The sequence below is a fragment of the Somniosus microcephalus genome, chromosome 15 (genome assembly GCF_052327205.1).
Source record: "Somniosus microcephalus isolate GS21.2 chromosome 15, FLI_Smic_1.0, whole genome shotgun sequence".
NCBI lineage: Eukaryota > Metazoa > Chordata > Chondrichthyes > Squaliformes > Somniosidae > Somniosus > Somniosus microcephalus.
In genome coordinates this window covers 122,059,669-122,086,533 of record NC_141001.1, presented here as the reverse complement: position 1 = coordinate 122,086,533, position 26,865 = coordinate 122,059,669, and the positions used below count along the sequence as shown (strand labels likewise).

General features: G+C 49.3%; 1 protein-coding gene across 1 annotated transcript in view; it reads right to left on the bottom strand.

Moving 5' to 3' along the window:
- The window catches only part of LOC147107196 (polypeptide N-acetylgalactosaminyltransferase 18-like), a 729,889-nt gene that overhangs the window by 193,313 nt on the left and 509,711 nt on the right, over positions 1-26,865 (bottom strand). The window contains exon 6 of the mRNA XM_086008375.1: positions 22,607-22,721. Coding sequence (XP_085864501.1) covers positions 22,607-22,721 — 115 coding nt within the window. The remainder of the gene's footprint in view (positions 1-22,606; positions 22,722-26,865) is intronic.

The window sequence follows — 26,865 nt, the reverse complement described above, 5'->3', positions numbered from 1 at the left end:
CAAAAAACGATGTTTACTTATGTGCGATCTACATACCTCCAATAGAATCGCCATATTTTGAAGAGGAGATATTTGACACTCTCCACATGGAAATCAGCCATTTCCAGGCCCAAGGAAAGGTGCTACTATGTGGGGACCTAAATGCAAGGACAGGATGTGAACCTGACTTCATAGACCCACAGGGCAACAACCATGTGTTTGGCCAGACCCCTCTATATGTCACACCAGCCATCGCAAACCGAAACAACCTCGATTGTGAAATAAATAAAAGCGGTAGGGAGGTAGTGCAACTCTGCCGAGCCTTAGGCCTGTACATAGTTAACGGTAGGTTCAGAGGGGACTCCTTAGGGAGACTCACATATTCCTCAACTCTTGGGTCTAGTGTGGTGGATTATACAATCACTGACCTGGACCCCTGCGATATCAACGCATTCACTGTCAGGCAGCAATCCCCCCTCTCAGACCATAACCAAATAAATGTGTACCTTAAACTTTCTGCCCAAACTACAGACACAAAAAAGGAACCCAGTAAGCTACATAAAATAAACCAGACATACAGATGGGCCCCAGACAGTGGAGATAAATTCATCACAGCACTAAATTCACCTGATCTCACAAGTAAAATTTCAAAATTTAAAGAAAATCTATATGAGATCACCAGAGATGGGGTAAACATGGCCATAGAGGATATAAATATGATCTTTCATGAGGCAGCTGTAAAAGCCGACCTCGTGAAACAGAAGAGGAAGAGTCACAAAAGACAAAATAAAAATAAGAAATGGTTTGACCACGAATGCAAAAATGCCAGAAAAGACCTGAGAAAAATATCAAACCAAAAGCATCGCCAACCAAACAATCCGGACCTACGTACTAGATACAATGAAACCCTCAAAAGATATAAACACACCATTAGGAACAAAACACAAAACTATACCCACAAAATACTAGAAGAAATTGAAAACTCCACCAACCCAAAACAATTCTGGGAAATGTGGAATAACCTGAGTACAACACAATTGCAAGCATTACCAATCCAAGATGGCGACATCTGGAGAACACATTTTGAAAACCTCTACAAAGACATCCCAATAAACGAAACAAACCCAAGTCAACATCAGGTCACAGAAAAACTCCACACATTAGAAGCAACAATCAAAGACAACCAAAACCCTCTAGACTCCCCAATCACATGGAAAGAAATGGCCACAAAAACAAAATCTCTCCACCTAAAGAAAGCCTGTGGCCCAGACAACATCAAAAATGAAATGCTCAAGTTCAGCAATATGGAGATGCAGGGTGCGGTACTCAAATTATTCAACATCATATTACGTTCAGGCTGTTTTCCCGATATCTGGTGCCAAGGACTAATCTCCCCCATATATAAAAGCGGAAACAAATCAGACCCAAATAACTACCGCGGCATCTGTGTCAACAGTTGTCTAGGGAAGTTATTCTGCAGTATTCTAAATAGTAGATTACTTGATTTTCTTAACAAACATAATATCCTCAGAAAAAACCAAATAGGCTTTCTTCCAAAACACCGCACCGCCGACCATATCTATACCCTTCACACCCTCATTGAAAAACATATACACCAAACAAAAAATGGGAAAATATTCGCCTGTTTCATCGACTTCAAGAAAGCCTTTGACTCTATATGGCACGAAGGGCTCTATTATAAACTTCTTCAATGTGGAATAGGGGGCAAAGTCTATGACCTTATTAAATCAATGTATCTGAAAAACAAATGCGGGGTCAAAATTGGAGACAAACGCACCGATTTCTTCACCCAGAGAAGAGGCGTCCGGCAGGGCTGCAATTTGAGCCCGACCCTGTTCAACATATACATAAATGAATTAGCAGACATGCTGGAGCAAAGCGAGTCACCAGGTCTCCGTCTCCTAGATGGAGAAGTGAAATCCCTGTTCTATGCGGACGACCTGGTTCTGCTGTCTCCCACAGAACAGGGATTACAGCAACAACTAGACCTACTCGACAAATACTGCCAAAATTGGGCTCTAACAGTAAATCTAAAGAAAACCAACATCATGATTTTTCAAAAAAGGCCCAGATGTCAGGAAAACAAATACCAGTTTACCCTCAGTGATATCACTATAGGACACACTATGAGCTACACCTACCTTGGTCTAACTATTACAGCATCAGGGAGCTTCAGCATAGCAGTGAATGCACTAAAAGAAAAAGCCCGAAGAGCCCTATATGCAATAAAAAGAAAATTCTACAACATCCAAATCCCAATCAAAATCTGGCTCAAAATATTTGACAGCATAATCCTGCCCATTGCACTGTACGGTAGTGAAGTATGGGGCCCGCTAAATCACCAAAGCTACACTAAATGGGAAAAACATACAATAGAAGCCCTACATGCAGAATTCTGCCGAAGCATCCTTCGCACCCAAAGGAAAACGCCAACAAATGCATGCAGAGCCGAACTAGGCAGATACCCACTGATAATAAACATCCAAAAACGAGCACTAAACTTCCTAAATCACCTCAAATCTAGCTCCCCAGACACCCTTCATTTCAAAGCCTTTCAGACCCAAGAGCTAAACCCAGAAAAGAGTCCCCTGAGTCAGCTGCTACGGAAACTAAGTACTCAGCCGGACCCTGACCAGCCCCAGACCAACACAGCCGTCCAAACACCAATCCGAGTGAACCAAATCATTAAAAAATGCAAAGAAACCTACCTGGAACATTGGAACAAAATAACCGAAAGCCAAAGCAGATTAGAATGTTACCGGGCCCTAAAAAGAGAATATAAACTGGCAGACTACCTCACGACCATCAGAGACACAAAACAGAGACAGACCCTCACCAGGTACAGACTAAGCGACCACCAACTGGAAATTGAAAAAGGCAGATACAAGAAATCCTGGCAGCCTAGAGAGAATAGAATATGCGATCAATGTCTGGCTGGCGAGGTTGAAACAGAAATGCATTTCCTCCTAAAATGCGAAAAATTCAACACATCAAGAAACATATTATTCAACAAGCTAAGCCAAACAACCCCAGATTTCAAGGAATTGGATGATCTGTCAAAATTGAGATTAGTCCTAGGAGAAGGAGACAGACCATACCTTGGGGCCAAATATGTAACAACATGTCACAACCTGAGGACTGTTTAAAATTAAGACTGTTTAAAATTAATATTGAACGTACCAAATGAAGTACAAAGACTGTTTAAAATTAATATTGTTTAAAAGTAATATTGTATGTACCCAACAAATGTCAAATCGATTGACACCTACGGAATGTTGGAAAACTGTACCTTTTTGCTGTGTGGGCTTTGGCAATATGGTTCTCTGTAAACTTTCATGCCAATAAAGCATTTTAATTGGAATTGGAATTGGATATAGCTAGATAGAGAGCCAGAGAGACAGAGTGAGAGAGAAAGAGTCTGAGAGAGACAGAGAGACTGAGAGTGACTGAGAGTGAGAGAGAGACAGAGTGAGAGAGAGACCATAGCTACACTAAATGGGAAAAACACACAATAGAAGCCCTACATGCAGAATTTTGCCGAAGCATCCTTCGCACCCAAAGGAAAACACCAACAAATGCATGCAGAGCCGAACTAGGCAGATACCCACTGATAATAAACATCCAAAAACGAGCACTAAACTTCCTAAATCACCTCAAATCTAGCTCCCCAGACACCCTTCATTTTAAAGCCTTCCAGACCCAAGAGCTAAACCCAGAAAAGAGTCCCCTGAGTCAGCTGCTACTGAAACTAAGTACTCCTACTCAGCCGGACCCTGACCAGTCCCAGACCAACACTGCCGTCCAAACACCAATCCGAGTGAACCAAATTATTAAACAATGCAAAGAAACCTACCTGGAACATTGGAACAAAATAACCAAAAGCCAAAGCAGATTAGAATGTTACCGGGCCCTAAAAAGAGAATATAAACTGGCAGACTATCTCTCGACCATCAGAGACACAAAACAGAGACAGACCCTCACCAGGTACAGACTAAGCGACCACCAACTGGCAATTGAAAAAGGAAGATACAAGAAATCCTGGCAGCCTAGAGAGAATAGAATATGTGATCAATGTCTGGCCGGCGAGGTTGAGACAGAGATGCACTTCCTCCTAAAATGCGAAAAATTCAACACATCAAGAAACATATTATTTGACAAGCTCAGCCAAACAACCCCAGATTTCAAGGAATTGGATGACCTGTCAAAATTAAGATTAGTCCTGGGAGAAGGAGACAGACCATACCTTGGTGCCCAATATGTAACAACATGTCACAACCTGAGGACTGTTTAAAATTAATACTGAATGTACCCACTGATGTACAAAGACTGTTTAAATTAATATTGTTTAAAGTAATATTGTATGTACCCAACGAAGGTCAAAATTGTTTGACACCTACAGAATGTTGGAAAACTGTACTTTTTGTTATGTAAGCTTTGGCAATATGGTTCCCTGTAAACTTTCATGCCAATAAAGCATTTGAATTGAATTGAAATTGAATTGAATTGTGAGAGAGAAAGAGTCAGAGAGAGAGACAGAGAGACTGAGAGTGACTGAGAGTGAGAGAGAGACAGAAAGTGAGAGAGACAGAGAGAGACAAAGAGAGAGAGTGAGAGAGACAGAGTGAGAGTGTAGTGTATGTAACCGTCTACCTTTAAGAGACTATTGTATGTAACCGTTCACCTTTAAGAGAACTATTTTAGGTGTGGCACTACTTGTTTGGCTTCTGTGGCCTAGAAATTGGGTTTTGGCTTAGCCAGGGCTTTTGCGCCGGAAGTTAGTGCCGGCGCTAAGTCCCCCTGCGCGCGCCAAAAATTCAGTAGCGCCGCGCCCAAACGGCTGCCGGCGCTACTGAAGGGTCTTAGCGCCTGGAAAAGGGCGCTAACTGCCGTTTAGCGCCGCAATTCCGGCGCTGCGGCACCCGATGCAGTGCGGCAGGCTGGGGAAGTGCAGGCCTCCTCCTTCCGTTAAGGAGGAGCTGCCTGCACCCGGCCGTGGCCCGCGCAAATCTGTTTAAAAATGAGCCCGGCACCTCGGACAAGTGCCGGGCTTGCATCTGTTCCGGGGGGGGCGGGGAGAAGTCCGGGGAGGGAGCTGCGGGCAGGCGGCCGGCGGGAAAGCGGCCGGCCGCCGCGGGGCCTTTAATGCGCCGGCGCAAACACATGTTGGACTCTGTTGCCAGAGTCTTAGTTGCGGCTGCCACGGGCGAGGCAGCCGCAACTGAATGTCGGCGCTGGGGCCCGCCGGCATGGCAACCGGGACGCTGCGCACACCGATGACGTCATCGGTGCCGGCGCAGCGCTACCGGTGCAACGCCGCTTTAGGGCCCCAGGGAATTTTTCAACTGGCCATAACTCTGGCGCTAGTCCCTCTAGCGCCTCAAAAGCGGCGCTAAGGCTAGTGAATTTCTAGGCCTGTATACGGTAATACCGACAGTGACCACACCGGTATATAAGTGCTGTGGCATGATTTATAGGGCAGATTCGCCCTGACCTTCGAATAGTAAAGTCCTGTTGTATGTTACTCCTGAAGTCTGTGTCGTAATTAACTGCACAACCCACAGACTTTACAGTGGCGACGAGTCCGATCGTACCCTGCGGCAACAATATTTTCAAAGCAACGAAAGAGCGTCGAAAAGAGGCAACCGCCCTCGTCATTCGGCTGGGAGAAAACTCAAGGCTGCAGCAATAGAAAGGAGGAAGACTTTAGCGACAAAAACTTCCATCAGCAACAGGCACTGACTGTCCCTTCTGCCACGGTGACTGTGAGTGAGGGAAAGTGAAAAGACTAGCCGGAGGATAAGGGCTGGGCACTTGACCACGGTCGAGGGGGAAAAGGAGCTGGACAAAAAGTCGGGTCCAACGGCGTCGTGAGAAACCGCGACCGGCGGGAAAAGCCGGGCGGTGACCGAAGCCACGAAGCGCTGCGACCGGGAGCGTAGGCGCGGGAAGAGAGAAACTCAGCCGCAGCCGGGGAGAGAAGCACCGGACTGCGAGAGGGCTGGGAGGCGCGATTGGGGTCCGAGCGAGCGGGAGAGGCAGAGCCGACCAAGAGAGACTGCGCGAGAGCCAGTCCAGCGGCTGAACTGTCCTCCGTCAACGGGATGTAACCAGCGCCGGTAGAGCCGAGCGAGCGGGAGAGAGGCAGAGCCGAGCAAGGGGAACTGTGCGAGAGCCAGTCCAGCGGCTGAACTGTCCTCCGTCAACGGGGTGTACCCAGTGCCGGTAGAGCCGAGCGAGCGGGAGAGAGACAGAGCCGAGCAAGGGGAACTGTGCGAGAGCCAGCCCAGCGGCTGAACCTGTTCGCCGTCAACGGGGTACCCAGAGCCGGTCGCCCTGCCATAAAATTTAAAAAAAAAGGGAAAGCCTTGAAGCCGACGCGCAGGCTGTGAACCTGAACGCCAGCGGCCGTCGCCCGTGGGGAAAGTGTACCCCTCCCGCCAGGGAAGAAACGCGGGAAGCCGCCATTAGGCGGGGAAGAAGACAGAAGCGGGAAACCGCCATTGAAGTGGGCGGGGAGAGAAGATAAGAGCGGGAAACCGCCATTTTCGCGGGAAAACCGCCATCTTAGAAAAAAAAAAGAAATAATAATTTAAAGAAATACTTGTGTTGTTCCCAAAGAGAGGAAGATGCCTAAGCGTGGTAACATCAACGATTTTAATTCGGAGATAGAAGACTGGGCCACGTACGTGGAACGCATTGAGATCTATTGTGAGGCCAACAAAATAGAAGAAGACGACAAAGCTATAACCTTGCTAAACTCGATGGGCGCAAAGACATACGGGCTCTTGAAGCATCTACTATCACCAGCTAAACCGGCGGATCAGACTTTCGATGAGATAGTGGCTGTTCTGAAGGATCACTTGAACCCCACACCGTTGATGTTGGCTGAACGATTCAAATTCTATGCGAGAACGCAACGGAAAGACGAAAGCAACGCGGAATACTTGGTCGAACTGCGTAGACTAGCGAAATACTGCCAGTTTGAAGGGAATCTGACAGAGGCATTGCGAGACAAGTTCGTATGCGGACTGTCCAAGGAAGGGACGCAAAAGCGCCTACTCGAAGAGAACGACCTTACACTTGACAGGGCTGTCCTTATAGCAGCATCGCACGAAGCCGCAGCGAAAGGAACTGCGGAAATGCAGCTAAAGGCAGCGGCACTCGGTGTGGACCAAATGACCTCGAGTATAACAAAATGCTATCGCTGTGGGAAGACAACACACGATCAGAACCAATGCTGGTTTAAGAACCAGGAATGTAGGAAATGTGGCAAACTGGGTCACATCGCTAAGGTATGCCGGTCAGGGAAGAAGACCAACAACCAAAGGAAGCCATCACAGGAAAAGTACAACAAGGTACACAAGGTGGCTGAGAAGAGTTCAGACGAACAGAATTCAGACTCAGACCCAAACGGCCAGGAGCTGGGTAGTCTGAGAATTCATAATGTGAGTAAGGAAGCTGACCTACAAACTATCTGGGTCATGCTAAAAATAGCTGGAATCCAAGTGAAAATGGAGTTGGACACTGGATCAGCTGTATCAGTCATAAATCGAAGGGATTACCACCGGCTCTTCTCACATATACCCTTAAGAGATACCAAGTTCGTATTGCAGACATACACGGGGCATAAAGTATACCCCATGGGAAAGATAAGAGTCAAGGTGAGAGATAGGGGTAAAGAACACCCAAGAATGAACTTATACGTACTACCTGAGGGAGGACCACCACTTCTAGGATGGGAGTGGATCAAGAAAATAGACATGGAATGGCACTACCTACAAGCAATGACGAGTGAGGACTCGGTGCAGACAAGCAGCTCAGACTCTGAGCCGGAAGACGATAAGTCCAGCCCAAGTATGAAAAACAAGGTTAACATGAACTCACTGACTAAGGTTGGAAAAACAATGGCGTGTATAAAGACAGAGAATTTTGAGTCTGTTCAAGTTACAGACATATGCATTACGGAGGAACACCGGGCTCGAACTCAACGTTATCTCAAAGTACGACAACAATTAGAACAATTGAGTTACCGTCTCGTACAAGAGATGAAAACAATGAAAAAGTTCTATGACACCGAATGGGAGAGTCTGGAAAGACAACAGAACCTGCTGGCTCAAGCAGAGAGCGACCATAGAGCCATCGTGACCAATTACCGATCACATCTCCCTTATGATGTTCAGGAGTTAGAATATTTGCATGATCTAGAGATACAGCATAAAGGCAACCCACGCTACACTGAGGATTTTGTTCTGCAATTGGAGACGGAGCTAGTGCAGGCAAGGTTAAGACAAGCTGAATCGCAGTGTGCACTTAAAGAGATGCAGAAAAAAATCTTGGGCATAGAAAAGAGAAACGCTTCTTTACCTGATGAGAATAATGTGGCCATGTTGCAAGAGGAGCTTATAGGGGTGAAACTGAAAGAAGCTAAGCAAAGGATGTTGGAACTTGAAACACAGAACCAAATCAGCAGTAACCAGCTAGGTCGAACAGAGAAGGAGTGCAATGGTCTACAAGAGAAGGTGCAATATCTCTCAGCCCAGAATAAGGGACTACTCACTCAGTTAAATGAAAGTAAAGGGAAAATGGCTGAGATAGACTGCAAGAATAAAGAAGATTTGATGGCAGTGAGACTTCGAGAGGCAGATAGCATAGCAGCCTTGGCTGAACTCCAACAGGAAATTGCGAAAGAAGCAAATGAAGAGGAATCTTCAGGGAGCCAGGATTTTATTCCAGTTCTTCTCTACGACTCCTTACAAGCAGAGTGTGAGAAGTTGAAAGAACAGTATGAACAGGCCCAGGCTACAATTCTGGAGGGGGTTAACTCGGCAACCTCCGAAAAGCTAGTTTCAGTAGAAGCATATGAGCAACTAAAGGTTGAACATGAGCAAGAAGTCCAAAGGCTGCAGGAAATTCTTGATGAGCTCAAGGCCAAGACAGACTCATCGGTAGAAGTTCCATCCATAGATGAGAAATTAGAGGTGAAAGACATGGCAGAACATGAAAGGCAAGATGTCCAAGAACTCAGAAAATTATTGAAGGAAACCCAAGACAAATATGAGGCGGCAATGACCGAGGTTCAACAACTTGAAGAACAGAGTCAACTGGGAATCCTTTCAGTGGAAGAAAAGGAAACTGTAAGAAACACAGAGACTGTAAGACATGAGCTAGAGAGCATCGTGGCACAAGAGCTAGATAGCATCATGGCACAACTTCTCCGAGCGCTGAAAGCCAAAGTCCAAGAGGAAAAGAAGGTGAAAGCATTGGAGGAAAAGGTGGATGAAATGGAGAAGACTCTGATTCACAGTGTTCCCGTGGAAGAGTTAACGGTCAGCCAACTCCTTCATATGTTGAGGGACAAGACTCTGCAATGGGAACAATCTGAACACGAGCTTCAATCTTCAGAGGGAAGGAGTTCGGAGCTCTCAAAAGTTACGGATATAGCTGAGGGTGCAACACGGATTTTACTGGGATGCCAAAAGTACGCTGAATCACGTCAATGGGAACAACAGAATGTTGAAACAGATGCTCCAGTAGAAGGATTGAATAGCCCGATCAATCAATCTCCGATGGAAGGGGAAGTATTGAAGTCATTAGTGAAGGATTTGCAGGAAACCCAGGAAGAGTGGGATGAATATGAACGCATAAAGAAGTCTCTTCAGGAAAGATGTCTAGGGAGGGAACAACAGTCAGCTAACGTCCAGTTGGGTAAGGAAGAAGTAGCAGGCCCTCTCGCTAGACTAGCTCAGGATGACACCGAATATTACCATGACCTGTTGAGTGACACAGAATATTACGAGGACTTGGTCTGCCCAGCTTGTGATGAAAACTCCCAAAGTGCAGAAATCAGGATGAAGCACTTAAAGTCTAAGGAACATAGGGAGATGGTGGCGCTACAGCTGGCAGCTGATAAGGGAGCCCCGAGAGTCTCCAAGAAGCAAAAAAGGAAAAGACGAAGCCGAAGATGATAACCATCTAAATCATTATCACTTCTAATGGGAAAGTAGGGAAAAATTACTAAGGCAGTCCAGCTGTTTGTAAAAGTCAGCACTGCTGGTTCAGCAGGACGGAAGTTCAAGCTGTTACGTCAAGGGAAAGACTATTGGATGAGTCACGCTAGCAATGTGAACCGGCTACACCACAGAGATGTTGTTCGGACCGAGTCAAGACCAGAGACTGAATCTGTGAACTGTTCCCACAGAGACTGAACCTGTGAACTGTTTTCCGCAGACACTATATCTGTAAATTGTTTTACATGAAGTTGAATATATGTTATGTTTAATGGGGAATACGTATGTTGTAAGCTAAAAAGGGAGGATAATAGTGTATGTAACCGTCTACCTTTAAGAGACTATTGTATGTAACCGTTCACCTTTAAGAGAACTATTTTAGGTGTGGCACTACTTGTTTGGCTTCTGTATACGGTAATACCGACGGTGACCACACCGGTATATAAGTGCTGTGGCATGATTTATAGGGCAGATTCGCCCTGACCTTCGAATAGTAAAGTCCTGTTGTATGTTACTCCTGAAGTCTGTGTCGTAATTAACTGCACAACCCACAGACTTTACAGAGAGAAAGACAGTGAGAAAGAGAGAGACAGAGAGAGAGAGAGAGACAGAGTGAGAGAGAGAAAGAGACAGAGCAAGAGAGAGAGACAGTGAGAGAGAAACAGACAGAGTGAGAGAGACAGAGAGAGACAGTGAGGACAGACGGGTACACTGATTGTCATGAATCTTATCATTCATGAAGAAATGACTCATGAAATAACACTGGGCGGCCAGCTGGTGGCGCCGTCCAAGGAGTATAAATACTCGGGCGAGGGCCCAGCTTGCCCAGGACGTTTCTGTAACCAGGAACTAGTGATGTAACTAGAATCTCATGGTTGTGAAACAGTTGATTAAAGCCTTGTTTGAGACTCAGACCAAGCTCTCAGTGAGTTTTCTTACGTCACTTTTAAAAGGATATTCTCTCCTAAAGAGTTCAGTGGTCCCGATGTCGAACATCCTAATACACAGATTCTGATACAACAGACTGTTGATGACCCTATTTGACCTCATGGTGTCTCAGACATGCAATTAGCCTCTAACTGACCTTATTTACATTAATTAGACTTTGTGGCCTCAAAGGGACACACCAGCTGACACACCCTGCCACCTTAGCAGCAGAATAATACACAGTGCATTATACAGTATAAAGATATTGGCTTCGAAATACCTGGGGGTCCGCTGTGGTGGGGTAATTGTAGCAGAGTGAACCCCCCTCACCCGTCCATGCCGGATGCCCTAGGCCCTTGTCCCTAGGGTGGGGTCTTTAACGTACTCAGGGTGAACCACCAGGGTCAAGGGTGAATTAGCGCACCCACCCCAACAGAGGCCTCCAACGTCAAAGGCGATATACAAATGTAAGTTGCTGTTGTTGTAATCTCCTCCAGCCCCACAACCCCCTGAGATCTCTGCCCTCTTGCACATCCCCGATTTCCTTCGCTCCACCATTGGCAGCCGTGCCTTCAGCTGCCTGGGCCCTAAGCTCTGGAATTCCCTCCCGAAACCTCTCCGCCTCTCTCTCCTCCTTTAAGACGCTCCTTAAAACCTACCTCATTGACCAAGCTTTCGGCCACCTGCCCTAATATCTCCTTATGGGGCTCGGTTTCAAGTTTTGTTTGATAATCGCTCCTGTGAAGCCCCTTGGGACGTTTTACCACGTTAAAGGCGCTGTATAAATGCAAGTTATTGTTGTTGTTCTGTCTAATAAATCCAATAGGGAAATAAGGAGCAATTTCTTTCCTCAGAGAGTGTTTAGAATGTGGAACTCGCTACCACAGGGAGTGGTTGAGGCGAATAGTATAGATGCTTTCAAAAGGAAACTAGACGAGTACCTGAGAGAAAAGGGGATAGAAAGACATGCTGAAAGACTGAGATGAGGCGGATGGAACGGGAGGAGACTCGTGGGGAGCATAAAGACCAGCACAGACTGGTTGGGCCCAATGGCCTGTGTCTGTGCTGGATATTCCGTGTAATTATTCTATGGCTTGAGGCAACATGGGTCCTCTGGAGTCGAAGATTGCTGCAGGTACTTCATACCTTCAGCGAAGAGAGCCTGGGGATCCACGCCAGGCAGACCAGCCATGCCGTACAGCCTTATGAGACAAGGTAAGGGCGGTTGGTGCTAAAGAACACAAGAAAATAAGAACTAAGAGCAGGAGTCGGCCATTCGGCCCCTGCTCCGCCATTCAATAAGATCACGGCTGATCATCGACCTTAACTCCACTTTCCCGCCCGATCCCCATATCCCTCGATTCCCCTAGAGTCCAGAAATCTAATAAAAACATGAAGGGTCCTTGCAGGCTCCGGCAGCCCCCTGGACCTACTCGACAATTTGGGGCGGGGGGGGTGCGGGGTGAGCGGGGGGGCGGGGTGAGCGGGGGGGCGGGGTGAGCGGGGGGGGTGCGGGGTGAGCGGGGGGGGGCGGGGTGAGCGGAGGGGGCGGGGTGAGCGGGGGGGTGGGGGCAGGGTGAGCGGGGGTATGCTGGACGGGGCTCCCACTCCGCCACTCTTCCGCTGGCAGAACGGCCCCTCCCACACTCTCCCCCTCCCCACCCTGCCGCAGAATCTCCGGGAGAGGAGAAAAATAAATTGGGTGGGGCTTAAGGGCAGTGAGTGAGACGAGGGAAAGGCCGAGCAGAACGAGTGGGAACCTCTGTATCAGGCAAGCTGGGGGAGGGTCGCTCCTGCTCAACGAGGGCTACTCACAGTCACTCATCCGTTTAACGGTGGAGACCAGCCCGGCCCACTCACTCACTCACTGACTGGCACCTTTCTCTTCTTCGGCAGCACCTCCCAAATCCGCAACCTCCTCCACCTAGGAGGACAAGGGCAGCAGGCGCATGGGAACACCACCACCTCCAAGTTCCCCTCCAAGTCACACACCATCCTGACTTGGAAATATATCGGCCGTTCCTTCATCGTCGTTGGGTCAAAACCCTGGAACTCCCTCCCTAACAGCACTGTGGGAGCACCTTCACCACATGGACTGCAGCGGTTCAAGAAGGCGGCTCACCACCACCTTCTCAAGGGCACCTAGGGATGGGCAATAAATGCCGGCCTTGCCAGCGACGTCCACATCCTGAGAACTATTTTCTTTAATTGCACGGCAGGCATTGCCTCATGTTCAAACATTCATGACTACATCAATACTTGGTTGCCATGGTACAGCTCACTCTTGAGAGCAGAACAGCCTCTTTAGTATTGCTATTGATCGCTGACCAGAAAAGACTGAATTTCATCAGGTATTATTGATTGGCAGTCCTGCTTCAAGCAAAGCACAGGCTGAGGTTTCGGAAGGACTTATTCGAAACGCTCTTTCCATCAGAAACCCTGCTTCAGCTCACTTCAATTATTTAACACAAAAAAAGTGGGCCTGAATTTTAAAAGCAAATAGGAACCTGCACCACATGGAAGGGCAAATGGTCCTTAGCAAATGCTTGGCTGGGGTTCTGGTTTAAACAAAAGTCTATAGATCTCACTTCTGAACCCAATCCTGCCAGCCCTGGGTTACCTACTCCACACGTGGAATTGGCGGAGAGATAGAGAGAGAGGCCTTTCCAATCTAATCCTGAATGTTGACAATAGTCTCTGCCTCCACCACTAACCCTGGGAGTGAATCCCACAGCCTCACAACTCTCCTTGTGAAGAGGTTTCTCCCGTCCTCTCTTCCAAATCTCTTAACGTTTGATCTTGTGTTCCTGGCCCCTCGTTCTTAACCCCTCGACTACTGGAAACTGTTTGCTTCTATCTATTCCGTCCCATCCTGTCATCATTTCAAACACTTTGATCATATTGACCCGGAATCTGCATTCTAACAAAAAAACAACTTGTATTTATACAGCACCGTTAACATAGTAAAACGTCCCAGGGCACTTCACAGGAGTGTTATAAGACAAAATTTGACACCGAGCCACATAAGGAGAAATTAGGGCAGGTGACCAAAAGCTTGGCCAAAGGTAGCTTTTAAGGAGCGTCTTAAAGGAGGAAAGAGAGGCGGAGAGGCGGAGAGATTTAGGGAGGAAATTTCAGAGCTTAGGGCCCAGGCAACAGAAGGCACGGCCACCAAAGGTTGAGCGATTATAATCAGGGATGCTCAAGAGGGCAGAATTAGAGGAGCGCAGAGATCTCGGGGGTTGTGGGGCTGGAGGAGGTTACAGAGATAGGGATGGGCGAGGCCATGGAAGGATTTGAACACAAGGATGAGAATTTTAAAATTGAGGTGTTGTTTAAGAGTGAACCATATCGGTGCGGGACTGGAGTCAGATGTAGGCCCAGATTGGGTAAGGATGGCAGATTCCCTTCCCTAAAGGGACATTAGTGAATCAGTTGGGTTTTTAACACTTTATCAAATAGCTTCATGGTCCCTATCACTGATGCCATCTTTCTGTTCCCAGATATTAAAAACTGCATTGAAACTGCCATGATGGGATTCCAACTCACGTTTTAACGTGTGTGATATATTAAGATCGATAACTCAACCCAATTGCCAGATCTGGCAATGCCGGGCAAGCCTTGAGTCAGGGATTTTGAGTTACCAACCAGTCATGTACAATCTGTCCTTATCCTCACAGTCACTCCAGTACTGAGAAATTCGAGCTTCAGGAGTCAAATCAGGAAGCATCCTCTTCACACGAGGCCGTGATCGTATAGCATGGCGGAGCAGGCTCGAGGGGCCGAATGGCCGACTCCTGCTCCTATTTCTTGTTATGTTCTTAAAGAGTGGTGGAAATGTGGAACTCGCTCCCCCCCCAAAAAGGCTGCGGATGCTGGGGGACAGTTGCAATTTACGAGACTGAGATTGAGTGATTTTTGTTCGGTAAGAGGGGTCGCCAACCCTTCAGGAATGGCCTGGAGTCTCCAGGAATTGAAGAATAATCTCCAGATCTCTGCCGTGAGCAAACACCCGGGAGAAAAATCACAGGGAGGGGGTGTTAAAAAAGTTGCGCTTTTTTTTCCATTGTCTTTGAACACTTCTGTATATTAGTTATAATAAATATCGGAGTTGGGAACAAAGGCACCCAGCCGGGGGATGAAGAGTCTGTTCGATTTCCAATTGGCCATGTGAAGGGGAGGCGCCGCGAGGATCGACATGCCGGGCGGCCAATGGGGGCTGAACATAAGAAATAGGAGCAGGAATAGGCCACTTGGCCCCTCGAGCCTGCTCCGCCATTCAATAAGATCATGGCTGATCTTGGGCTCAAAGCCACTTCCCCGCCCGCTCCCCATAACCCTTCACTCCCTTATCTCGCAAAAATCTGTCTATCTCCACCTTAACTGTATTTAATGACCCAGCCTCCACAGCTCTCTGGGGCAGAGAATTCCACAGATTTACAACCCTCTGAGAGAAGAAATTCCTCCTCATCTCAGTTCTAAAAGGGCGACCCTTTATTCTGAGACTGTGCCCCCGAGTTCTAGATTTCCCCACGAGGGGAAACATTGGGGTACATTTTCCTGGAGCCATCAGGCGGGGTTTCAGGCGTGTGGGGGGGGGGGGAAATCCCGAATTCGGGGGTCCCGACACCATCCCGCCCAAAACCCGCCTTCACGTAAGTTTCAAGAACTCTTGACAGATGAAATTTCAGTCTGTGACCTCACCTGTTGCCGGGTGGCCCTTAATTGGCCTGCTGAGCCCGCTGGGCGGGCTTAACAAGGTCAATCAAGGGAAAATCGCGCGGATTGGCCGGACGTCGATGTAGGCGGGACTGTGTCCAAAGTGGGACTGTGACACAGTCCAAAGATGTGCGGGTTAGGTTGATTGGCCATAATAAAAATTGGACCTTAGTGTTAGGGGGGATTAAATACGTGGGGTTACGGGGATAGGGCTTGGGTGGGATGGCTGTCGGTGTAGGGACCGGGTGCTAGGGTTTGGATGATCAGCCATGATCTCATTGAATGGCGGAGCAGGCTCAAAGGGCTGAATGGCCTACTCCTGCTCCTATCTTCTATGTTTCTATGTTTCGAAAACCCGAAAGTTGTAGTCCCGCCTCCTTCCCGACAGCTTCAGGAAAATCTACCCCATCCTCTCTGCATCTACCCTGTCGAGCCCCCTCAGTATCTTATATGTTTCAATAAGGTCACCTCTCATTCTTCTAAATTCCAATGAGTGTGGGGGGGCAGGGCGGTTGGAGGCGGGAAACCCCCAGGAATACCTGCAACTGGAGCTGGCAACCCTGATATCGAGGGAAATGGAGCAGAGGAAGGTAAACGGAGTTGAGGTACAGATCATCCATCGTCTGACTGAAAAGCGGAGCAGGCTCGAGGGGCTGAGTGGCCTCCTCTCTTTTTTAAATATTTATTCGCGGGATGTGGCCGTCGCTGGCAAGGATGGCATTTATTGCCCTATGTAGCAGGCTCAAGGGGCGGAATGGCCACCTCCTGTTCCTATGTAAGCCACTAAAATAGAAACATCAAAAGAGGTTACACTTTGAAACCAAACTGGATGACTTCCCTTCTCAATGACCGTCACTAATTGGGCCTCAGTCTCGATGAGGTTGGATTCTAAGCGGTTACAAAAAACTGCAGTTGAATTAACTGGTCTACAGTTACCCAGGGTTATGCTTCTCTCCTTTCTTGAACAGAGGTCTTACACTGGTCACTCTCCAGTCCCCCACCACAAATTACATATCCAAGGAGAGGTTAAAACTATCAGGAAAGATTGAACAGGCTGGGACTCTTTTCTCTAGAAAACAGAAGGCTGAGTGGTGACCTGATCGAGGTCTTTGAGATTATGAAAGGGTTTGATAGGGTTGACATAAAGAAGATGTTTCCACTTGTGGATGAGCCCAGAACTAGGGGCCATCAATATGCGATAGTCACCAATAAATCCAATGGGGGATTCAGGAGAAACCTCTTTACCCAGAGAGTGGGGAGAATGTGGAACTCGCTCCCACAGGGAGTGGTTGAGGCGAATAGTATAGATACATTTAAGGGAAAACTAGATTAAGTACAAGAGGGAGAAAGGAATAGAAGGATATGGTGATGGGGTGAGATGAAGAGGGGTGGGAGGAGGCTCGTGTGGAGCAGAAACACCGGCACGGAGCAGTGGGGCTGAATGGCCTGTTTCTGGGCTGTACATTCCATGGATTTCTATGCAATACAGAGCAAACAATGCAGAAACCCTGAAGAAAGAATGAGATGCAGCACCTGGAGTGTATGTTGTTCTGGATGACTGATTTAAGATGGGCCGAATGGTGCAGGTATCATGTGAATTGCGCAGTTGAAATGGATGGATAATCGATCTAGTTTTGGCTGGGCTGGACAGACAGGGCTCGATTTTCCAAGCCCCGAGGAGGCGGGTTTGGAGGCGGGAGTGGTGGGAAAATTGCAGAATCGGGGGGCAGGAACCCATCCCGCCCCTAACCCGCCTCCATGCCAATATCCCAGGAGGCGGGTACCCGACCTATGCTGGGAGCCGCCTCCCCGAGGCGGGAAGGGGATTAGTGCCAATTAACTGCCTGTTAACAGGTAGTTAACAGGCAGTTTATTGCCTAATCCCTATTTTTAGCCCTGAAGTGTGGGCTGTCCGACGGCTCTGAACCACGCCAAGTTAGCGAGGTGGACCGTCGGTCTGCAGGGGTTGGAGGGGTCGAGATGTCCGTTGTGCAGGTGAGTGATGGGTGCATGTGTGCAGAGGTAAGTGTGTGAGGTAAGTGTAAAGTGTTTTAATAAGTTTTACTTGCCTTTACTTTCTCCTGCAGGCTTCCTCCCTTCAGTTTCCGGGAGTCCCTCAGCTCACTGGCACAGAAAGCAGAATGGCCGCTGAACTGTCAAAAGCTGCAGCCTCTGCTTTCTGTGCCGGTGAGATCTCTAACTGAGTCTGAGTAGAAGGACTCAAGTTAGAAGACAGATTGTCAGTGTTTGACAGCTTCACAGAGCTGTCAAACGCTGATTTTTCATCTGTCAAAAGCTCTTGACAGATGAAATGTCAATCGCTGATGTCACCAGTAACCAGGTGTCCCTTAATTGGCCTGCTGAGCCCGCTGGGCGGGCTTAACAAGGTCAATCACGGGAAAATAGCGTGGGTTGGCCACAAGTCGATGGAGGCAGGACTACAACCCAAAAAGTGGAAGTCCCGCCTCCAAAAGCTCCCCATTGACAAAATCCAGCCCATAGGATTAGAACTGGGATTTGGCGGTTATTTCTTGTAAGAATATTGTTTCCTGCCAAGACGCCTTAACACTGTCTCCTGGAAAAGCCGGCAAGAGAAGTTGCAATATCAGCCTCGTGATAAGAAATGAAAATGTCACAGCTGCAAAAAAATAACACGAAGCTTCCTTCATGTTCCGAGCTGTAACTTTCATAAGAATGATTCTTCCCATGATTTAACGAGTAGCCACTAAAGCAAAGCAAGATATTTCAGGAAGGAAGCATCGATTGATGGCACTTGTCAACTGCAAACCCAGCTCTCAGCTGCCAAACTCAATTTGGAGACTTGTGCACAGCAGAAGCCAACCTTATCTGCACACCCCGTACATCACCCTCCAAGCAATCGGCCTCGCCGCTCAATTGCAGCATCTCACGTTTTTTTTATTCGTTCCTGGAATGTGGGAATCGTTGGCAAGGCACGCATTTATTGCCCATCCCTAGTTGCCCTCGAGAAGGTGGCGGTGAGCCGCCTTCTTGAACCGCTGCAGTCCGTGTGGTGATACTCCCACAGTGCTGTTAGGGAGGGAGTTCCAGGATATTGACCCAGCGACGATGAAGGATCGACGATATATTTTAAAGTCAGGATGGTGTGTGACTTGGAGGGGAACTTGGAGGTGGTGGTGTTCCCATGCGCCTGCTGCCCTTGTCCTTCTAGGTGGAAGTGGTTGCGGGTTTGGGAGGTGCTGCCGAAGAAGCCTTGGCGAGTTGCTGCAGTGCATCTTGTAGATGGTGCACACTGCACACACGGTACACTGGTGGTGGAGGGAGTGAATGTTTAAGGTGGTGGATGGGGTGCCGATCAAGCGGGGCTGCTTTATCCTGGATGGTGTCGAGCTTCTTGAGTGTTGTTGGAGCTGCACTCATCCAGTCAAGTGGAGAGTATTCCATCACACTCCTGACTTGTGCCTTGTAGATGGTGGAAAGGCTTTGGGGAGTCAGGAGGTGAGACACTCGCCGCAGAATACCCAGCTTCTGACCTGCTCTACCAGCCACAGTATTTATGTGGCTGGTCCAGTTAAGTTTCTGGTCAATGGTGACTCTCAGGATGTTGGTAATGGGGGATTCAGCGATGGTAATGCCGTTGAATGTCAAGGGGAGGTGGTTAGACTCTCGCTTGTTGGAGATGGTCATTGCCTGACACTTGTGTGGCGCGAATGTTACCTGCCGCTTATCAGCCCAAGCCTGAACGTCGTCCAGGTCCTGTTGCATGCGGACACGGACTGCGTCATTATCTGAGGAGTTGTGTAATAACAGGCAGCAGCGATTGAGATTCAAGCAGTAATTGTAGCGAGGGTGTTTAGACGAGATTGTAAGCCACAGATGCTGAGTTGAAGTGGGCTGTGAGTGTTGAGGTGAAAAACGTTGGCTTTGATGAAATCCTTTGTGCGTGATGTAAATTGGATGTGTGCTAACTCCTAATGAATGGAGGCTCAGTTCCTTACTTGGGACCCATGCTGCTGCTGACGTCAACCTCCACAAGAGAGCAGATTTGCCTCTGACACTCGGGAAGTATTTACTGCACCCGAGCGGTCCTGAGAAATTCTCCCATTCAGCCCAGTTTGGAAGGGGCGGTCAGGGCAGGGGTTCCCAACCCTCCAGGAATGTCCTGGAGTCTTCAGGAATTCAACGGTTAATCTCCTGGGAACTACTGTGAGCAAAAGCCCCCAAATCATAAAGGGCATTAACACTTCAGTTATTGTTCACAAAAATATCGCAAATGGGGGGGAAAAAAAGGCTGTTTGACCGAGTGGGGCGGTCGGAGGTGAGAGGTCAGGAACATGTCCACCCAGAGTTGGGAACCCTAGTTGGGGTTTATGGCTACCAATAAAACTGAAGTCAATGGGAATCAGGGGAAAACTCTCCACTGGCTGGAGTCATACCGAGCACAGAGGAAGATGGTTGTGGTGGTTGAAGGTCAATTATCACAGCCCCAGGACATCGCTGCAGGAGCTCCTCAGGGCAGTGCCCTAGGCCCAACCATCTTCAACCGCTTCAGCAATGACCTACCCTCCAACATAAGGTCAGAAATGGGGATGTTCGCTGATGAGTGCTCAGTGTTCAGCGCCATTCACAACTCCCCAGATAATGAAACAGTCCATGCCCGCATGCAGCAAGACCTGGACGACATTCAGGCTTGGGCTGATAAGTGGCAGGTAATATTCACGTCAGAGAAGTGCCAGGCAATGACTATCTCCAACAAACGAGAGTCTAACCACCGCCCCGTGACATTCAATGGCATTACCATCACTGAATCCCCCACCATCAACATCCTGGGGGGTCACCATTGACCAGAAACTTAACTGGACCAGCCACATAAATACTGTGGCTGCTAGAGCAAGTCAGAAGCTGGGTATTCTGCGGCGAGTGTCTCACCTCCTGACTCCCCAAAGCCTTTCCACCATGTACAAGGTACAAGTAAGGAGTGTGATGGAATACACCATCCACCACCTTAAACATTCACTCCCTCCACCACCGGCGTACCGTGGCTGCAGTGTGTACCATCTACAAGATGCACTGCAGCAACTTGCCAAGGCTTCTTCGGCAGCACTTCCCAAACCCACGACCTCTTCCACCTAGAAGGACAAGGGCAGCAGGCGCATGGGAACACCACCACCTCCAAGTTCCCTTACAAGTCACACACCATCCTGACTTGGAAATATATCGGCCGTTCCTTCATCGTCGCTGGGTCAAAATCATGGAACTCCCTCCCTAACAGCACTGTGGGAGCACCTTCACCACACGGACTGCAGCGGTTCAAGAAGGCGGCTCACCACCACCTTCTCATGGGCAATTAGGGATGGGCAATAAATGCCGGCCTTGCCAGGGATGTCCGCATGCCATGAACAAATTGAAAAAAAGTCCAAGTTTAGCATTGAAACAGCAGATGTGGTCTAGACAGACAGATATATATTTCTATAGCGCCTTTCACAAACTCCGGCCGTCCCAAGGCGCTTTACAGCCAATGAAGTACTATTTTGAAGTGTAGTCACTGTTGTAATGTAGGAAACACGGCAGCCGATTTGCACACAGCAAGCTCCCACAAACAGTAATGTGACAATGACCAGATAATCTGTTTTTAGTGATGTTGATTGAGGGATAAGTATTCGCCTCAGGACTCTGGGGATAACTCTCCTGCTCTTCTTCGCGATAGTGCCATTGTATCTTTTATGTCTACCTGAGAGAGCAGACGGGGCCTTGGTTTAATGTCTCATCCAAAAGGCGGCACCTCCGACAGTGCAGCACTCCCTCAGTACTGCCCCTCCGACAGTGCAGCACTCCCTCAGTACTGCCCCTCAGACAGTGCAGCACTCCCTCAGTACTGCCCCTCAGACAGTGCAGCGCTCCCTCAGTACTGCCCCTCTGACAGTGCAGTGCTCCCTCAGTACTGCCCCTCCGACAGTGCGGCACTCCCTCAGTACTGCCCCTCCAACAGCGCAGCGCTCCCTCAGTACTGCCCCTCCGACAGTGCGGCGCTCCCTCAGTACTGCCCCTCCAACAGTGCAGCACTCCCTCAGTACTGCTCCTCCGACAGTGCAGCGCTCTCTCAGTACTGCCCCTCCGACAGTGCAGCGCTCCCTCAGTACTGAGCAGGTAATTTGTTTATAGTGATGTTGGTTGAGGGATTAATATTGACCCCAGGACACCGGGGAGAACTCCCTTGCACTTCAAGCAAATAAATGCAAGTCCATTTTGGGCTCATTAAAATGAATGTGAGCGTCAGTCTGGATACTGGGCTCCGGAGTAGGAGACTTGCAGCAGTCTCAAAAGAATTTGCAAAACCTGGAAAATTAGCCCCATTAACTCCTCTAAGGTCCCTCCAATGATGCTATCAATGTTCAAACCTCTGGCTGGGGAGTCAGGAACTAGGGGGCATAGTCTCAGGATAAGGGGTCGGCCATTTAGGACTGAGATGAGGAGGAATTTCTTCACTCAGAGGGTGGTGAATCTTTGGAATTCTCTACCCCAGAGGGCTGTGGAGGCTCAGTCGTTGAGTATATTCAAGGCTGAGATCGATAGATTTTTGGGAACTAAGGGAATCAAGGGATATGGGGAGCGGGCAGGAAAGTGGAGTTGAGGTTGAAGATCAGCCATGATTTTACTGAATGGCGGAGCAGGCTCGAGGGGCCGTATGGCCAACTCCTGCTCCTATTTCTTATGTTCTTAGAGTATTTAAAACTATTTATAACCAACCAATCCCAGCATCCAGGATAGATCCAAGTGGTCTTTACCATGACTCCACAATCAGAGGTATGTTGGAATTATTGCCATCACAAACACACAAGATGAGGAACTGGGCAAACAGTGTCCCATCAGACCAAGGTTTCAGTGATCTGCGCCAAAGCAAATCCAAGATTCAATACCGCTTAAAAAAGAAAAGGGGGAAGGAAGTTGGACGTTAAACCTTGTGTGATAGTTACCCGAATGCTGAGCTCCACATTCTCCCCTCCGTAGATCTCCATGCCTTCATCCAGCAAGCCAATCTCCCCAAAGTACAGTCTGTCTACCACAAAACAACCAATCAGAGAAGGGCTTCTGCAAAACAAAAAAAGACAAGGAAATTAAGCTGAGCCACCAACTCTCCTTTTGGAGATTTCTAAAATTACAAAAAGTGTGCGGAGGTTTGACAAGCTCCTGAATACATTTCATTTCATAATCATTTTACAGGTGAAGGTAATTCCGATGGTAGAGGCTGGCAAACGAATCAGATTCACAAAGTGTTCAGTGTGTGTGTGAATTCGGTTATAAGATGGCACCTCGCCATCAAATATACAGCCAAACAGAGTAGGTTACAAGTCAGGGGAAGTCACGTTCAAGTGGTAGAGTGCTCTGGTCAATCCCACCTTGAGCACTGTGTCCAGTTCTCGTCAATCCCACCTTGAGCACTGTGTCCAGTTCTGGTCAATCCCACCTTGAGCACTGTGTCCAGTTCTGGTCAATCCCACCTTGAGCACTGTGTCCAGTTCTGGTCAATCCCACCTTGAGCACTGTGTCCAGTTCTGGTCAATCCCACCTTGAGCACTGTGTCCAGTTCTGGTCAGACCCACCTTGAGCACTGTGTCCAGTTCTGGTCAATCCCACCTTGAGCACTGTGTCCAGTTCTCGTCAATCCCACCTTGAGCACTGTGTCCAGTTCTGGTCAGACCCACATTGAGCACTGTGTCCAGTTCTGGTCAGACCCACCTTGAGCACTGTGTCCAGTTCTGGTCAGACCCACCTTGAGCACTGTGTCCAGTTCTGGTCAGACCCACCTTGAGCACTGTGTCCAGTTCTGGTCAGACCATGGACATTCCATGGTCTGAGCAAACCTCACATGATAGACACACACACAGACACATGTTCAAGCAGAAGTGGCATCAAGAGTGGGATCCCTGGCTGCCTTTTGCACGCACTATGCCAGAGGCACCAGGGCTGATTGTCACATCTCAGTTGGACCACCTTTGATCAGCTAAGCGGCACAGGCCGGGGGCTGAAATTGGGGCCTACTGATCCGTGCAGCCGAGGAACCACGCTGGACGAAGCTTTATGTCGTAAACCACTGGAAATGCTCGTTAATATTCCATCTGCACATTGAGAATTTCTTTAAGTATGAATAAACGGCTGTGACATTTCATGGCCTGATGAACACAGAGAGGATTAAATTCACCCTGCTTGTCACAAAATCTCCTTTGTATCTTGACACAAGGCAGCAGCTCGCTTCCTTTATAGCCTCGTCACCTGATTAAGCTGAGGGGCTCACGGGAGGTTTGGACAAACGGATCCACCATAAGGAGAGAGAATAAAAAAACCAAAAATCTGAGCTTTAAATCAGAGATTCCCGGGAGTGTGTCAGTATTTACAGGGGGTTCCCGGGAGTGTGTCAGTATTTACAGGGGTCCCCGGGAGTGTGTCAGTATTTACAGGGGTCCCCGGGAGTGTGTCAGTATTTACAGGGGGTCCCCGGGAGTGTGTCAGTATTTACAGGGGGTCCCCGGGAGTGTGTCAGTATTTACAGCGGGTCCCCGGGAGTGTGTCAGTATTTACAGGAGGTCCCGGGAGTGTGTCAGTGTTTACAGGGGGTCCCCGGGAGTGTGTCAGTATTTACAGGGGGTCCCGGGAGTGTGTCAGTATTTACAGGGAGTCCCCGGGAGTGTGTCAGTATTTACAGGGGGTCCCCGGGAGTGTGTCAGTATTTACAGGGGTCCCCGGGAGTGTGTCAGTATTTACAGGGGGTCCCCGGGAGTGTGTCAGTATTTACAGGGGGTCCCCGGGAGTGTGTCAGTATTTACAGGGGGTCCCCGGGAGTGTGTCAGTATTTACAGGGGGTCCCCGGGAGTGTGTCAGTATTTACAGGGGGTCCCCGGGAGTGTGTCAGTATTTACAGGGGGTCCCTGGGAGTGTGTCAGTATTTACAGGGGGTCCCCGGGAGTGTGTCAGTATTTACAGGGGGTCCCGGGAGTGTGTCATTATTTACAGGGGGTCCCCGGGAGTGTGTCATTATTTACAGGGGGTCCCCGGGAGTGTGTCAGTATTTACAGGGGGTCCCGGGAGTGTGTCAGTGTTTACAGGGGGTCCCCGGGAGTGTGTCAGTATTTACAGCGGGTCCCCGGGAGCGTGTCAGTATTTACAGGAGGTCACCGGGAGCGTGTCAGTATTTACAGGGGGTCCCCGGGAGTGTGTCAGTATTTACAGGGGTCCCCGGGAGTGTGTCAGTATTTACAGGGGGTCCCCGGGAGTGTGTCAGTATTTACAGGGGGTCCCCGGGAGTGTGTCAGTATTTACAGGGGGTCCCCGGGAGTGTGTCAGTATTTACAGGGGGTCCCCGGGAGTGTGTCAGTATTTACAGGGGGTCCCCGGGAGTGTGTCAGTATTTACATGGGGTCCCCGGGAGTGTGTCAGTGTTTACAGGGGGTCCCCGGGAGTGTGTCAGTGTTTACAGGGGGTCCCCGGGAGTGTGTCAGTATTTACAGGGGGTCCCGGGAGTGTGTCATTATTTACAGGGGGTCCCCGGGAGTGTGTCATTATTTACAGGGGGTCCCCGGGAGTGTGTCAGTATTTACAGGGGGTCCCGGGAGTGTGTCAGTGTTTGCAGGGGGTCCCCGGGAGTGTGTCAGTATTTACAGGGGGTCCCCGGGAGTGTGTCAGTATTTACAGAGGGTCCCCGGGAGTGTGTCAGTATTTACAGGGGGTCCCCGGGAGTGTGTCAATATTTACAGGGGGTCCCCGGGAATGTGTCAGTATTTACAGGGGGTCTCCAGGAGTGTGTCAGTATTTACAGGGGGTCCCCGGGAGTGTGTCAGTATTTACAGGGTGTCCCCGGGAGTGTGTCAGTATTTACAGGGGGTCCCCGGGAGTGTGTCAGTATTTACAGGGGGTCCCCGGGAGTGTGTCAGTATTTACAGGGGGTCCCCGGGAGTGTGTCAGTGTTTACAGGGGGTCCCCGGGAGTGTGTCAATATTTACAGGGGCTCCCCGGGAGTGTGTCAGTATTTACAGGGGGTCTCCAGGAGTGTGTCAGTATTTACAGGGGGTCCCCGGGAGTGTGTCAGTATTTACAGGGGGTCCCCGGGAGTGTGTCAGTATTTACAGGGGGTCCCCGGGAGTGTGTCAGTATTTACAGGGGGTCCCCGGGAGTGTGTCAGTATTTACAGGGGTTCCCGGGAGTGTCTCAGTATTTACAGGGGGTCCCCGGGAGTGTGTCAGTATTTACAGGGAGTCCCCGGGAGTGTGTCAGTATTTACAGGGGGTCCCCGGGAGTGTGTCAGTATTTACAGGGGGTCCCCGGGAGTGTGTCAGTATTTACAGGGGGTCCCCGGGAGTGTGTCAGTATTTACAGGGGGTTCCCGGGAGTGTGTCAGTATTTACAGGGGGTCCCCGGGAGTGTGTCAGTATTTACAGGGGGTCCCCGGGAGTGTGTCAGTATTTACAGTGGGTTCCCGGGAGTGTGTCAGTATTTACAGGGGGTCCCCGGGAGTGTGTCAGTATTTACAGGGGGTCCCCGGGAGTGTGTCAGTATTTACAGGGGGTCCCCGGGAGTGTGTCAGTATTTACAGGGGGTCCCCGGGAGTGTGTCAGTATTTACAGGGGGTCCCCGGGAGTGTGTCAGTATTTACAGGGAGTCCCCGGGAGTGTGTCAGTATTTACAGGGGGTCCCCGGGAGTGTGTCAGTATTTACAGGAGGTCCCCGGGAGTGTGTCAGTATTTACAGGGGGTCCCCGGGAGTGTGTCAGTATTTACAGGGGGTTCCCGGGAGTGTGTCAGTATTTACAGGGGGTCCCCGGGAGTGTGTCAGTATTTACAGGGGGTCCCCGGGAGTGTGTCAGTATTTACAGGGGGTTCCCGGGAGTGTGTCAGTATTTACAGGGGGTCCCCGGGAGGGTGTCAGTATTTACAGGGGGTCCCCGGGAGTGTGTCAGTATTTACAGTGGGTCCCCGGGAGTGTGTCAGTATTTACAGGGGGTCCCCGGGAGTGTCTCAGTATTTACAGGGGGTCCCCGGGAGTGTGTCAGTATTTACAGGGGGTCCCCGGGAGTGTGTCAGTATTTACAGGGGGTCCCTGGGAGTGTGTCAGTATTTACAGGGGGTCCCCGGGAATGTCTCAGTATTTACAGGGGGTCCCCGGGAGTGTGTCAGTATTTACAGGGGGTCCCCGGGAGTGTGTCAGTATTTACAGGGGGTCCCCGGGAGTGTGTCAGTATTTA